The 15,274-nt window shown below is 53.2% G+C and overlaps 1 protein-coding gene across 8 annotated transcripts in view; it reads right to left on the bottom strand.

Moving 5' to 3' along the window:
• Positions 1 to 15,274, bottom strand: part of MTMR14 (myotubularin related protein 14) — a 42,936-nt gene that overhangs the window by 9,767 nt on the left and 17,895 nt on the right. For all 8 annotated transcript variants that reach the window (XM_036870294.1, XM_036870297.1, XM_036870295.1 and 5 more), the window contains 10 exons: positions 11,902 to 11,972; positions 11,223 to 11,297; positions 7,332 to 7,398; positions 6,346 to 6,431; positions 5,997 to 6,073; positions 5,705 to 5,741; positions 3,211 to 3,281; positions 2,446 to 2,504; positions 2,149 to 2,287; positions 1,276 to 1,455 (listed from right to left, as the gene is read on the bottom strand). In XM_036870294.1, the coding sequence (XP_036726189.1) occupies positions 1,276 to 1,455; positions 2,149 to 2,287; positions 2,446 to 2,504; positions 3,211 to 3,281; positions 5,705 to 5,741; positions 5,997 to 6,073; positions 6,346 to 6,431; positions 7,332 to 7,398; positions 11,223 to 11,297; positions 11,902 to 11,972 (862 nt within the window). The remainder of the gene's footprint in view (positions 1 to 1,275; positions 1,456 to 2,148; positions 2,288 to 2,445; positions 2,505 to 3,210; positions 3,282 to 5,704; positions 5,742 to 5,996; positions 6,074 to 6,345; positions 6,432 to 7,331; positions 7,399 to 11,222; positions 11,298 to 11,901; positions 11,973 to 15,274) is intronic.

Below are 15,274 nucleotides of genomic sequence, written 5' to 3'. Positions count from 1 at the left end.
AGAGGATGCGGATGAGCACGGCACGTGGGCTTGTCTGCTCGGCACCATCTCCGCGCAGCTGCCTCCACCAAACCCGTGGGGACAGAGGGGTTGTGGCCTTTATTTAACAGACTCAGCTACAGCGCTGACGGACACGGCAGTGCTCCAGTTGAAGGGCTCACCTTCAGAGGTGAGCACACAGGACCCCTCTGGACAGTGCAGCTCCTACTCACCCAGAGCTGATCCGCTCAGCCTGTGTGGGGAGGGTGCTTTTCCCCACCTTCCTCCATTGCTTGCTTTTGCCCAGAAAGGAAAAACCAGAGGACGGTGATGGGAGGAGAGTTCCCAAAGTTTCAGGGTTTTCCTTGTGATAAGCTTGTGACCTTTGGGTTCAGTTTCCTCCTTGGTAACATGCCTGCCACAAGGAAAGACCTGAAATTCTGGAGCAGTATCCAACAGAGCTGGGCTTGAATCTGGAGTGGACTTCAACGCTCACAATCTTTCTGCTAAATGTCTTTTCTCCCTGGAATTTATTAAGGACCTCTTAAGTTGCACACTTCTTTGTTCTCTTCAGAAGGGCCAGACATTCTCAAGGCCTTAGAAAACAAAGTAATTCACAGGACTCCTTCCCTGGCTGTATGACATGGAAGGACTGTTAAGGGGTCAGCTAGGAAATGCCTCCCCCAAATGCCAGGCCATCCCTCAATCCTAAGCCCCTGGCCAGCGCTCAGCTTTAACCTCACCAAGGAAACATCAGTCCTGCAGCACACTCCAGCCACACCTCTCCATCCTGGCTGAGCTGCTCCCTTTCCAGATGTGCAGGCCTGCGAGGGTTGCCCCAGCCACACACATCTAGCCTAGCTCCCTACCGTCTGTCCTCTTCAGGGCCCCACCCATCCAGACGAGGAATGGGAGAGCCAGAAGCACCTCGGAGGATCTAGCGCCATCTCTTTAATCGGAATGTGAGGTCCACAGGGGGGCTGAGACCTGGCAAAGGCGACGGGGAAGGGCAGCCCCAACTCCCTGCCCATCACATCACAACTACTACACCTTCTGGATACCCATCTGCCAGGGCTCTGGGAAGGGGGAGTCTCAAACCACTCTGCGAACCAGCTCCTGCTCTGTATCCAAACATTAACCCATCCTCCAAACAGTGCGCGAGCCTGCAAGCTTGTCGATCCCCTCTGGCCTCCTGGGTACACTGCCCGCCAGGCCGCATGCCCTGGAACCCCACGCTCCAGCCTTATTAACAGGGAAGGGTAGCCACCCCACCATTAGGACTTTGGAGGTCCTCACCTGGGCTTGGGGACCTCCAGGGGACTGCTACCCAGCCTGAAAAAGTTGTCAGAATGGTTCGAGGACGAGGAGCTGGAGGACTTGGCTTCCACCAGCCCCTGGTGGGAAGGCAGGCGGTCCTCTGAGAGCTGCGGCCGGTTCCAGAGCACACTCTGTGGAGAGGATGAGTGGCTCTTCCTCCTGCAGTGGAAAGATAGGGCTGCTGGCTAAGGGGCCACCTCGGGCAAACCCTCTGCCCACTTGTACTAAATCTCAGGGCCCACTTTTTACTTGCACTGGAAAAATGCCACATGGGAGTGGGCATACTTCAGCACCCCCTTGGGCTCGGCCATGGGCAGCGAGGGCTGGGTCTTCACAGAGGGACTGTGACGTCTGAACAAAACTGGCCTGCTGGCCTCAGTGCACACGCTGGAAAACAGATTCTTAACTAACACTTTAGTAACTGACCTTCCCTGCTAATGTTATACAAAATATTGAGCCCTTTGTCCAGGGGGAAGGTCATCTGATTCTCAAAGGAGCTGACCCTCAACAAGCTCCCAATTCCCAATCATTATTTTGTATTCACCCCTTTTTTCTTTTTCTAAGCTGGCCCCCCACCTCCCAGGCAAATGATACAAGGCAGCACCCCCAGGAAGTCCCTTTAGCACCAGCGCCCCTCACCCGACCCTGTCTTCCCAGCCCTGCAGCTTCCTCCTTCATCCCGCAGTGCCCCCCACCAACCAGATGGCTGGCCTCTGAGGCCCAGTAGAGACAGCAGGGCATGGAGCTCAGCTCTCAGGCCTGCTGTCGGGGGCCCCTTTGTTCCTGGGGCTCCCTGGAGTTGGAGCCCTGGCTCACAGCTGTTAGCAAGCTCAGTTCCAGCCTGGCCCTCACCAAGCTGCCTGAGTCTGTGCTCCTGCAGGGACCAGCTCCACGGTCTCATAGGTGAAGCTCCCGGCGGCTCCTGGGGAGCTCTCCATGACCAGAGAGAAGTCACTGCCAAGGCTGGTGGTGCTGCCACGATCCTTCCGCCCTGAAAGAAGCCAGTGCCATCAGTCAGCACATTATCTTCTCCTGCTAGGGGTCCCCCACCTCTTCCACACAGAAGAGAAGTTTCTAGAACAAACAGTCCCTATGTGGTCTATAGTCAGAAAGATATACAGAGAAAGTCTGCTGGGGCCCATGACTCACTCAGCATGCAGATATCTTCCACAGTGAAGCCTGCATCCCGGGCTGGCAAACTCTTCCTCCTATAAACAGAAGCCAGGACAGTGAATTCCAGATTGGGCTGAAGTCTCCCATGTCCCCCGCGTGCTGCCCACCTGGGAAAGAAGCTCCAACTCACTGGAAACTCATGGACACAGGTCCTACCTAAACTGCTGCAGAAAGGCCAGGCCCACTTCTGGGAGGCCAGCAAAGCCTGCCGCCTCCCTGTCAGTGTGGCCCTCAGAGTTCAAGTCTGGTCCAGCACACTAGGAGCTTGGATTTGGAAAGCTTGGACTTGGAAAGCAAGCAAAGACACCAACTCTCACAGGGGTCCTAAAGCAATTACCAGGCAAGAGCCCTGTGTTTGCCGGGCTGGAAGGAGACCGTGCTCCGTGGCGGTGGGCTGTGCAGACACCCCTCTGCAGCAGCGCAGGGAAGGAGGCCATCAGCTCAGGCAGGAGAATCTTCTGCCATGGCGGTGGCATGGGGAGCTGGCAGTCCCCCTATCCTTGGGCTGGCTTTTCCCTGCAGCAACGAGCCCTGCTCTCCTAGTCACAGGATGAGCCTCTTCAGCCACTGGCCCTCCCCAGGTACCCCTACCTGCCCTCAGAGTGAAGGCAGGGACAGGAAGCCAGCCTGCCAAGCATGCAGGGAAGCCGGGCAGGGATAAGGCAGCAAGCAAGAACCCCCTGCCCTAGCGCGGCCCTTCCCGGAGCACCCTGCTCCCAGCGAGAGCAGGTCTCTCCTTACCTCTGTATCTTCAGAGCAGAGAACTCCTCAGAGATGATATGCTTCAAAAAATTGAAGCAGAAGAAGAAAATCTGAGAGACCAAAAAGCAGTACACATGAGAAGATAGCAGTCTCCAGGGAGAAGAATCTAGGTGGCAGAACTCCCGGGAGAGGGCAACCAGTGACCCTGGTCAACCCCTGATGGACAGCAGCCCTGCTTTGGGGACCCTGCTGGATATTCTGGTGTAGAAACAGTACGGGCAGTAGGGAAGGCTTAGGAGGTCGGGCAGGTGTGCCTGGGGTGGGGCAAGGAAGGAAGGGCGCTTCCTTCCGGAGAACGAAAAAGGGTAAGCCAGTGACGTTTCACACCATCCTCAAATTGAACACACACGTTCTCAAGCTACTGAAAAGGATGAAGAGAACAGCTGCTTCTCCCCCTCAGCCTCTCCTAAGAACCCCAGGGAGAGAGGCTAACAGGGAAGGACAGCTGGGAGAGAATTTCGGGGCAAGAAGATTAGTGGACACAGCAGGAACACAATGCAAGGGCAAGAGATCAGATTTTGTAGAAGAAATACCCAGAAACAGTGGTTCAGGAGAACCATGGGTGGGGGCAGCCACTGCCTGGCCCACAGTCTGCACTGTTCAGAAACTGTAAGGGGCAGGACAAAGTCTGAGGCGGGCAAAAGCCGGAGGAGGCTCCTGAGCTCTGACCCCGCATCCGTATCCCCAGCTCCGTGAGCAAATTCTCTCTTCTCCCTTCCAGCCAGTGCCTTGGTCCAATGGGCCTCTGTGAAGTGCACACAATGCATAGTCTCTGCAGTTGATTCTGAAAGGTGTGGTCCATCAACCCCTCACTTGGAAAAATACCCACAGGGTATCCCAGAGCCCCGTAAGGTCTCCTCAAAAAATAAAAAAGGAGGAAGGGTGCCTAGGTCAGGCCAGTATGAAAACTTTGTTACATAACTTTTTTTTTTTTTTGGCCGCCCCGCACAGCTTGTGGGATTTTAGTTCCCCGACCAGGGACTGAACCTGGGCCCTCGGCAGTGAAAGCACGGAGTCCTGAGCACAGAGTCCTAACCACTGGACAGCCAGGGAAGTCCCCGTTACATAAAATTAAATAGGTGTCTTCACCACAGATTTTTTAGTCTTTAATATGCTAATGTGCTCTGAGAGCCTCAAAGGCAAAGGAGGGGTACGGAGCTGTTTAACAGGCCCCAGCTTTTTGCATGTTTTTAAAGTATCAGAGTTTTGAGTGTGTGCGGGGAGGAAGGGAGGGCTAAGAGAAAAGCCCACACCCCGCCAACCCTCCCAGCTGAGAAGACCCTCTTGTTTATGTTGAGACGTGGCCAGGGTTTGAATCCAGAATCCACTGGGCTCAGCCGCATCCCCTGCCCCGTCTCTGAAGGTGGAATCTGGCCTGCTCTGGGGATGGGGAGACAGCATGGGGGACAGCAGGTACTGGGGCGCCAGCTCCAGCAAGTCTCAAAATGAGAGGCTGCAAAGGGGCTTTACGTGCGGATTTCAGTGCCGAAGTCACCGCCTCTGACAGAGTTCATGGAGGCCTCTGAGGAACAGGCTTATGAGCTCTGCAGTCCTGGCAGAGGCGATCAGTGCTCAAAAGAAGAGATGTAGAAGGAGAGAGGAGCAGCTGAGAGGGAGGAACAAGAGAAGAATGCACAAGATAAGATGCCCAGAAGAGGCAGCTTCAGGAGGGTGAGAAAGATGCCTCAGGAAAATGGGGGGGAAGCCAACACTGCGTGCAGCTCCCACGCTGGGCATCTGGACTCATTCTCTTTGTGAGGCAGCAGAATCAACACCGGGAGACTCAAGGTTAATCACATTACCCAAGGTCACCCAGGTAGTAAGTGGCACAACTGGGGTTCACACTCAGGTCTGACTCCAGGTCTGTGTGCAGGGAAAACAGGCTGAAAACAAGAGTACCGAACAGCCAAAGACTGAAAAAAGTAGCTAAAAGGATAAGGCGTGGACAGAGCAGAGAGGAGGAAGGAGGGACAGCGCCCGGACAGGAAGGGGACCCACAGCCCGCTGGCCGGGACTGGTCTGGTGGTGAGGAGTTGGCAGGACCCTGCTTGCACGGAAGGCCCTGGGGCTTAAAAGCTGCCGAGTGGGTGTGATGAGACAAGGGAGGACAGGGAAGAGCTTCTGGCTTTAGCTGTAAGGATGAGGGGCACAGGAAAGGACTTGTAAATTGGTTCCAGAGTGCAGAAAACAAGGTCACCTGTAAGAAGGCTGGCACAGAAGGGGGGGAAGAGGACTGACACACGAAGGTCACAGGTAAGCGTTCTCTCCGCGAGAGAGGGAGACTGAGGCTCAGAACGGGGCTGCTGTGCCAGTGCTTTTCCTGCCACGCTGCCTGATCCCAGCACACACCAGGCAAGGAACCGCCCCCAAAGTGTGGACACCAAACAGACCATCACCCTGTCCCTCCTGGGGGTAAAAGAGCCCGAGCTCGCGGAGCCCTGACGTGTGCTCGCGGACCGTGAGCAGAACCCACCTCCTCTCCTTTGCTGAGTCGATCTACCAACATGTGCCTGAAACAAGAAGGCGAGGAGGTCAGAGCGAGCAGCTCCCAGACACGAGGATGAAGGGGGACCAGAGGCACAGGGACAGCCCATGGCTTTGGCACCTCAGCCTCAGGTGGGCCCGACCACACCTTCTCTCTTCCCAAGGGGGTGGGACCGTCTTCGCCTTCAACCCTGTCACAGGGGCCACCACACCCACGCACACAAAAAGGCAGTTCCCAAGCACCGGAGCACCCCATAGCCCGACAGTTCCCGAAGGCTCACCCGAAGAGGAACCAGTCGTAGGCTACCGTTAGGTAGAGGATCTCAGCGGGCTTCAGGGACGCGTGGATGAGCCCGTCCTGGAGGAGACGCGCCCAGATCAGAAAGAAGCCTCCCCACGACGGCCCCTCCTGGCCTCGGGGGCTGAGTCACAACCCCCGCCCCCGTGACAACCAGGCTGCCTGACAGCCCCCGGAGCGGGGTTAAACACGACACCTGCTCTGGACACGTGAGGTCCCTCGCTCCGAAGCCTCTCTGCTTTCTGGAAACAGTCCTAGCGCTCATAGAGAATACATCTTGGAAGGGCCTCTGAATGCTCCCTGACCCCACGGCCCAGCCCGTCCATACTCACAGCCCACAAGGAAAGGCGCAGGAGAGAGATGAAGAGGGGCGTCCGGTCCCAGCCTGAGATACAGTGTACCAGCAGTCCGCTGTCATCTACACAGGAACATGGAATGGGAGGCCCAGGAGAGAAGCAAACACGGGCTGATGAGAAGGGGATGTGCCACCGCCCTGGCCTGGGGTGAGAGCCAGGCCACCCCAGAACCATGGCCTAGCTCCAGGGGCAGGCACGTGATGTTTCTGCCAACCTGGCCACAGTGACTGGTTCAAGGATGGGCACTGGATCCAAACTGAGGCAATGAGCGGGAGCTCTGGGACAGAGGCCGTCTCCCTCTTCTGGAGGGCTTAAGATGGCAGGAAACAAGTCCGGAACGATTGCCAGCCATGAAGCTAACTAAACAGTGGGTATGAGACAAGGAGAGATTCTTTGTGGTATTTGGCACCTGGCTCTGCTCTTGGGCCTTCTTGGTTATATAAACGAATACATATCCATTTGTTCAAGCAAGTGCAACCCCACACAGGTCCTGACTGATATGGAGGAACCAGAGTCAGACCGCCCTAGGACACTGAGCACGATGGGCTCATCCAATCAAAACAGTCAAACTGGCTGGAGTACCCTCTGGAGAACAGGCCCTCCAGGGGCTCTTGCGTGTGCCCAAGAAGAGGCCAGGACTGACTTTCTCTCACCTTTCTGAACCAAAAGAGGCCACTGAAGCCCCACACAAAAGGCTGATGCTCAAAGCTCAAAGGCCAGCTGACCCAGTGCAGAAACACATCAGCAAAAGGCTGATGCTGAAAGCTCAAAGGCCAGCTGAATGTGGTTCAGATGGTAACAAGTTCATAATTTGGGGCACGGAATAAATCTGCCAATGACAAGGGAATCCCCAAATCCTTCTCCCATAGAGCAAAAGGCCCCAGTAAACACACATTCGCGACGTCAAGACCTGGGAACGCCCAGAAGATCCTATGGCTTGAGGCAGGCAGAGGCAGACTCACCGTCACTGTTAATTATGGAAAGCAGCAGTTTCAGGTAGTTTTGTGTTTGTTGCACCAGATCCCAACTCTGTTGGAGAAGAAAAATAAAAGGATTCTATGAATAGGTGTTTAACTCAGAATGGGAATTTAAAGCATTTTTAAAATAAAATGCTATGAGTTATTCTGGGGAAACAAGTACCCCAGGCTCACTTCACTTGTCACACGCCCCTGCACCCTCACCCACGGGCCCCTCCCTCAGTGTGCTCTGACCCAACGTGCCGGTGAGGGAGGGGAAGCCGTGCAGGAGCCTGGGCAACCCACAGCCCCACAGCCACGAGCAGCGGCCGGACACTAGCCTCCTCTGAGCCCTGGGCTCCGGGCACGGCTGTCGAGGGAATTAACAGAAGCCGACAGAGAGCCTTGAGCCCGTGGCCATTGTCACCAAATGGAAAGAGCCATTTCTTTATCGGCCATCACATCACAGAAACTAAGGTAACCATCAACCTTCTCATCAATCACGTTTCATACGTTTTTTATTGCTACTCACTGCATAGTCTTTTAATGAGTAACAAATGCAGTCTGCTTGGTAAACAAAAATCTTTTAAAACAGGAGGCCCGTGAGGTGGGAGAGCAAAAATAAGCAAAAGCCACAGAGATCGGAACCTCTGTTCTAGCCCAAGCTAAAGGTCTAGACTAGACCCTCTGAGAAACAGTCCATTTTGGAATCCGGAACCCCACGGAGGGGCCTGACCCAGTTCTGCGGCCCCCTCCCCCTAGCTGGGGACAGTCTCTTAACATGACTGCTTCTCAGTGTCCGGGGCTGTGCAGAGGGGGCGGTGAATGCCAGCTAGCGAGAGCGCGCCCGTGGGGAGGGTGAACACAGCACCTGTAATTGGAATGGTTTTCCCAGGAATTTAAACCAGGCTCATTTACCTGACCTTCCCACGGACCCTGGAGAGTCCTGACCCACTTTCAGGAGCTCCAGAGAAAGCCGCTGCAGTGCCGTGCTAATAAACTTATTACCCATGGTGGCTCGGGGGTCTCTCCACTCATCTGGTTTAACGTGTCAGACACACCACTGCCAAGAGATTTCCTCCGAGCTGTGATTCCAGCGGGTGAGGAAAAGCAGGAGAGGTGGGAGCTACGCAGCAGGTGTGCAGGGAGGTCAGGCTGGCTGGGGGAGGACTGCAGCGGCCGGGAGTGGGCAGGAGGTGACCAAGGACGAGCCCGCAGGGCAGCTCCCACAATGGCAGCTGTTTGAAGGGGACACAAATGACCAAGGAACGGCGGCAGACACTGCTGGCCACCGTGCCCAGGGCTGGAGCAGGAACCACAGCCTGGGGAGCGCTGGGTCGGCAGAGGCCCAAGGTCACACAGCTAAGCTGAGCTGGGGTTTGGACCCAGGACTGTGGTCACACACTGCACTGTAGGAACACTTCCTCAGATACCAGTGAGAAACAGAAGAGGACCTGGGAAATGCATGAAAATCTAGGCTCACCTCTGACTCTCTCAACCTATGTGCGCCGTGACAAAGCCTCCGGGTGCAGAGGTGAGAACCACATATCGGCCTTATGTTTCCATGCCTGGTGCACTCTTTCCCTGGCTGGCAAACTCCTACTCATCCTTTAAAGGCCCAGCCCCATTATCTTCTCTACAGAGTCTTCTTCTGTGGCCACTGGTCAATATCCCTACTATGCAGGTGATGGTTATGCTGTTGCCTCGGAATTTTCCTAGACTGAGCCCAGTGAGGGCGGAGGCCATTTTGGCACCTCTGCATCTGTAAGGCTTCGTGCTTAGGGACTAGGAGGTACCTGTAGAATGTTCTTTCACTGACTGTTCATAGTCAGCGGCCAGCTTGAGGAGCAGCTGCCACTGGAAGGGGTCTTCGGGCACAGAATGAAAAAGCAGAGCTCTATGGAATTCCATCGGGCCACACAGAGGTCAGCAACACCCACACATGCACTACTGCTCGTGCAATGGGAAACAGTGGTGTGAACGTGACTGTGGGCCTGGCCCTGGGACACAGCAGTGAACACAATGACTCCAGCCCTGAGGCTGGAGGGAAGGGAAGGCAAAGTGAATCGCTGCAGGTGTGCTAATTAAAAGGAGCCCTCTAAGACGCTGCAGGACCATGGAACTGGGGAGGTGAGCCTAGCCTGACCCATGGGGACCCTTAGGCAAGGCTTCTTGGAGATGGTGACATGCATGTGAGAAAAGGGGAGGGAAAGCACACGAGTGTTTGTGGCAGAGAGAAGAGCATGTGCAAACCTGGAGAGCATCTTCCCTAAGGGGTGGAGAGGCGGTCAGGGTAGCTGGAGGAGAGGGAGGGGACAGCCAGTGAGTCACAAGAACAAGCCTGGACCACGTGGAGCTGGGTGGACCACATAAGGGTCCTTGGACTTATCCTGAGGGAAAAAGGAACGTCAGTGGCAGCTCTGAAGGAAGGCGTGACAGTGAGGACCCTGCCCCATCATCTGAGTATCGCGCTCTGCCAGGCCCTATTCACATGCTTTACGTTCACTATTTCCAGTCGGTTGCCCCTTCAATGTGGGCCCACGCTCAGCCATGAGACGATGGTAGCCTGCATTAGGCCAGTGACCTAAGAGATGGAAGCAAGAAGGACTGGGGAGTTTCCCTGGGGCAGAGACTTACAGAACTGATGGGACCAGCCATGGATGTTGGGGAGAAGAGGCCCCATTTTTCGAGTCTGAGCATCTGGGTAAATGGTGGAGGGCCCGGGGGTGCTGTGGGTTGTGGCCAACCCCATTTTGGGCAGCTTGAGTTTGAGGTGCTTGCATGACGGGACACTTGGAAAAGGAAGTAGGTGTGGATCACCGAGAGAGGCCAGGCCGGGCCCAGAGCCCGGATTAATGGGAATGTAGATGCAAGCATCCAACCTCTCTAGGGATGGGGGAGAGGAGGCACATCAGAGAATTCTTCTTGGAGTGGACACTCGAGCCAAATCCTGAAGGCAGTGTGTCAGCCAGACAAGAGGAGGCTGGGAGGGCCAGCCAGGCAGAGGGAACAGACATGGGGAAGGCAGTGGGAAGAACGAGGCTACTTGTCCTGGTTGAAGCAAGTGGCAAGGACACTGCTAATGGCCTGTGGGCTTATACACTGGGCTAAACACGGTAGAGAGATGGATCCATCCAGTAAGACTGGGGACCCTTCAGACTTCCTTGGTGGCACGGTGGTTAAGAATCCACCTGCCAATGCAGGGGACACCGGTTCAATTCCTGGTCCGGGAAGATCCCACATGCCGCGGAGCAAAAAAGCCTGTGTGCCACAACTACTGAGCTTGCGCTCTAGAGCCCGTGCGCCATAACTACTGAGCCCGTGTGTCACAACTACTGAAGCCCATGCGCCTAGAGCCCGTGCTCCACAACAAGCCACCGCAATGAGAAGCCTGCGCACCGCAACGAAGAGCAGCCCCCGCTCGCCGCAACTAGAGAAAGCCTGCGCACAGAAACGAAGACCCAATGCAGCCAAAAATAAATAAATTAAAAAAAAAAAAAAAAAAAAGACTGGGGACCCTTCCATGGCAGACGATGAGAAGAGGAGAGAAGCACAGTGGAAATAATTTTAAGGTTTCTATAACCAAATCAGGTCAGGTAGCTCTGCACTTTCTCTGATGGAACACGCATTTAAAAGGTAAAATGAAAAAAGTCACTAAATCCCAGAGCTGGAAAAGCAAACTCCATGAGGTCCTCCTCTGGAAACAGAACCCCCTGGTGGATGCAAATCTTTTATTAAGTCATGTTTAGAAAGCTTTGATTTTCTGGGCCAAGAAAGCAGGAGGGAGAGTTAAACAGGTAAGCAGCTCCTCCTTTCCCAGGAGGTCAGAGGTCACAAGCCAGGCCTTCAGGTGTCTGCCTGAGGGACTCGTGGGGCAGGCACCAGGGGTCCCCTCACCTGATACTGGCTCCAGTCAATGTTCAGAGAGCAAGTCAGGAAGTCGGGGATGCTCAGAGGGGCATCAACGTAGTCCTGGGGACAGAAAGACACTGTGAGACGCAGGCTGGCCACCAGAAGAAGCCAGGATGACCAGGCAGGTTGAGGCCCTGAAGCTGTGGCTACCACACGCAGGCAGGATGTCCCCCCACAGTGCTCGCCTTCTCAGGGCCAGATGCCTGTGCCACCCTGGGAGTGACAGCTTAAAAATCAAAGGGACCAGATACTGCTGCCAAGTGGAGCTTTTCAGTTGGCCGTTTGAGTGCTGACGGCTGACGGCTGACGCAGAGGTGGTGAACCGTGTTCAGCCTCCGGCAGCTCCTGGGCTGCTCCCGCCCACTGGGGCGGGGCAGACGGCTGCTCCCGCTCTGCACACAGGTAGCGGAGCAAAAATGAAGGACTCCTCCTACCCTGTCCCTGAAAACTCGTTTACAGAAAGGGAGGAATTAAAGGGGGAGACAAAAGTATATATGGTGAGAGTTTAAACATGTACATGCAAGGAGGAGAGGGAGAACAATAATGAGACTCATTCAGGGAAGAGCAAAGAAAGGAGAAGGGTAGCTGTTTTCCCCAAGAAGATTACTAGCTGGTTTCCCTTCACAGACAGAAGACCCAAGCTGATGAATGTTACTGCTCATACCTGCTTCCAGTTAAAGATGAGCCCTTCAGCCATGTAATCCCGATCCTTATATTCCTTGAAAAATTCACAGCCTGGAAAAGAAGGGCAGAGTCATGACACCACCCTTCCTGGCCCAGTGTCCTGAGATGCCCCTGGGTGCTGGAGGACCGGGGTGGCCACCAGCTCACACACTCCAAAGTGGGCCCCAGCTGACACGAGTGGGGACTGGGCCGGGCGAGCGGGAGCCTCCAACGCTCCTTGGGTTTCTAGCCCAGACGTTTCCGATGAGGCAGCCCCTGCCTGCACACCTCTGTACCTCTCTCCGTCTGTGCTCACCGGTTGTTGTCACTTTTCTCTCATTTCAGGTCCCTTTGCCCTACAAGTCCCTGAAGTGCCAACAGCCAGAGAACAACAGCGTGGTTTACAATTTGAGCCCCGGCAGCCCTTTCTCAGCAACTTACCTAGTTACGGAGGATCACCCTCCCTCCTGATGCAGACACACTTCAGAGATATTGAGGGTTCAGTTCCAGACCGCCGCAATAAAGCAAGCCACACGAATTTTTTGGTTTCCCAGTGCATAGTAAAGTTATGTTTACACTGTATTATAGCTTATTGGGTGTGTGATAGCACTCTGTCTAAAAATATATATATCTTAAATTTTAAAAATACCTTAAATAAAAAATACTTCAGGGAATTCCCTGGCGGTCCAGTGGTTAGGACTTGGTGCACTGCTGTGGGCCCCGGTTCAATCCCTGGTCAGGGAACTAAGATCGTACAAGCTACACGGCACAGCCAAAAAAAAAACCAAAACACTTTATTGCTAAAAAACGCTGACCATAATCTGAGCCTACAGTGAGGTGGAAAGTAACATCGAAGATCACTGATCACAGGTCAGCATAACAAATGGAGTAATAATGGAAAAGTCTGAAGTACTGTGAGAACTATCAAAATGTGACAGAGACATGAGGTGAACAAATACTGGAAAAATGTCTCCAACAGACTTGACACAGGGTTGCCACAAATGTTCAGTTTGTAAAAAATGCGATATGTGAAGAGTAACAAAGCGAAGAGCAATAAAATGAGGTCTGCCTGTACCAACCTCGCAGGCTTTCAGTGAGGACCGAACATCGTAACATGAGAGAAAGGACCACGGACAGTGCCTGAAATGTGACAGGCGCTCAAGAGACACGTCCTTCTCCAACAAACCTCGCCAAGATGTGCTTTCTGTATCATTCACTAGAAAAACTATAAGAAACACCACCAGGGTAAGACCTCAGGAACAGAGAGAGGAGTGGAGAGAAAAGCGCCTTGGCAATGTTCCCAGCTTCAAACCTCAGCCTTTCACGTAGCTCTGTGACTGTGAACAAGTTAATTTCTCTAAGCCTTGATTTTCTCATTTGTAAAGTGGTTAAGGATGAAATGAAATAATACGTATAAAACACCTGGCACAGCACTGGTACAAGTGGCACTCAGGTGACAGCATACTGGTGCCATCCTCATGCCACCGCTGCAGTGAGAGCCCCAGTGCAGCCCTGCAGCTCAGCCTGGGGAGAACGAGGCCTGCACTCCTCTCAGTTCCTCCACCGGGACCAACACAAACTCCAGAGGGCACAAGGCTTTGGCCACAGGTCCAAGTCTGGTGAGGTCCCCAAAGGCAACAAAACAGTTGCCTGAATTCTGTCAAAGTAGCCACAGGCCATAAACATTCACATGGAACTCTCCAGCTCCTCTTGGGACATGCTCCTGTCTGGGGCCACACCAGGGGAGAAAGGAAAGGTTCTTTCGTGGAGGAAGGTCTGGAGACTTAGCCTGTGTGTTCTGCAGACCTGGCTCTCACCAACCCACACACTTCTGCACTCGAATCCCCCAGGCCTCACTGTGGACGGGGAAGTCAGGAATCAATCCTCAGCTCTAACACTTCAGCGTATTCTTGGGTGCCTCACTGGGAGAAAGAAGAAATATAAATATCAGACAGAAGCCCTGAGCTTATGAGCCTGGGTTTAGGAGGGACACCAATCATTCCTCAGAACTCCCGTGAAGTGCTCTGTTTTCTCAAACTTGAGCGCTTGAATCAACACTGCAGGCTCCAAGCCAAGCTCTGACCAGCATATAATGCAGAAGCAACTGACTGTGAGAAACGGAAAGAATTAAAACAGCCTCAGTACCCAGGGCAATGCCTTGACATTCATTATCTGAACGGGCTTCTGAGCCCGTTGAGAGGCAAACAGATGGGACCAAAAGTGAAGTGAGAATGGACGCTCGCTCAAGAGGGAAGCAAATTAGACTCATGCTGGAGAGTTTTCGGCCCCATCTATCTTGGTGCCCTAAAGGAAGTGCTCCCAGAACACTTCTCGTTTTCAAGGGCTAGTCTAAGCCTAAGTTAGCCTGACAGAGAACTGATACCACTGCAGTTCCTGTCTGGGCTTCAAAGTCATCAGAGGGCTCAACAGAGACCCCTGAAATGGCAGCAGAGTGCATTTCAGGACTTGGTCTGGATAACGGCAATTTTGTTATGAAGTATAATAATGTAGGCACGTAAAGAAATTCTAGAACATCAGCAGAGGAAGCAAGGTAATTAAGGTAAGCAAGGTAAGTGCGTCTCTGTCCCCTCATCCGGGTGTGCAACAGCGTCTCCTGCCACCTAGGCTTCTGGATTTTTACTGATGCCTCTTAACCTCCCCTCGACACCATACACAACTATCAGATGCAGTACACGATATTCTGGGAAGAATGGGGGGAAAAATTCACAGAGAGATGGTATCATCTTACCATTCTGGCATATTCTTTTCTTACCATTTTGTGTAAGCACTTTTTCTCTTACACAGTTGAGATTGTACTATTTAATTTTCTACCTTGCTTATTAGCACCTTAAGCATTTTTCTATGACTATGTAATATCTCGTTCTACTATGGATGGCTGTACCATCATTTACATCATCATTATTCTGATTAATGAAAACATTTCCCATGTTTGGCTGGTATAATCAGACATGATGAACATCTTCAGGCCCAAGCTGGCTGGATTATGGCCTAATGAATAACTGGGTCAAAAGGTGTTAGTTAATATTTCAGGAGTCTTTTAGCAAGCTGCCCAACGACAGCAGAAAGGATATTGTGCTACTGTTCTGGAGCAAAACGATTTTTTTTCTTTTCTTTTCTTTTTTTTAAAGTGTGGCGTTTTTGTTTTTGTTTTTTCTTTTTGGCCGCTGCCATGCGGCATGTGGGATCCTTATTTCCCCGACCAGGGATCGAACCCTTGCCCCTTCAGTGGAAGCACAGAGTCTGAACCACTGGACTGCCAGGGAAGTCCCACAAAACAATTTTTTCTAAGCCAAGTCTTACCGAGAAGCTGAATACAAATACAGAAAGCTGACGCCTGGTTCCTCAGCCAGCTC

The sequence above is a fragment of the Balaenoptera musculus genome, chromosome 11 (genome assembly GCF_009873245.2).
Source record: "Balaenoptera musculus isolate JJ_BM4_2016_0621 chromosome 11, mBalMus1.pri.v3, whole genome shotgun sequence".
NCBI classification, from domain to species: Eukaryota; Metazoa; Chordata; class Mammalia; order Artiodactyla; family Balaenopteridae; genus Balaenoptera; species Balaenoptera musculus.
The sequence above is the reverse complement of the archived record's forward strand: the minus strand, read 5'-3'. Positions and strand labels throughout refer to the sequence as shown.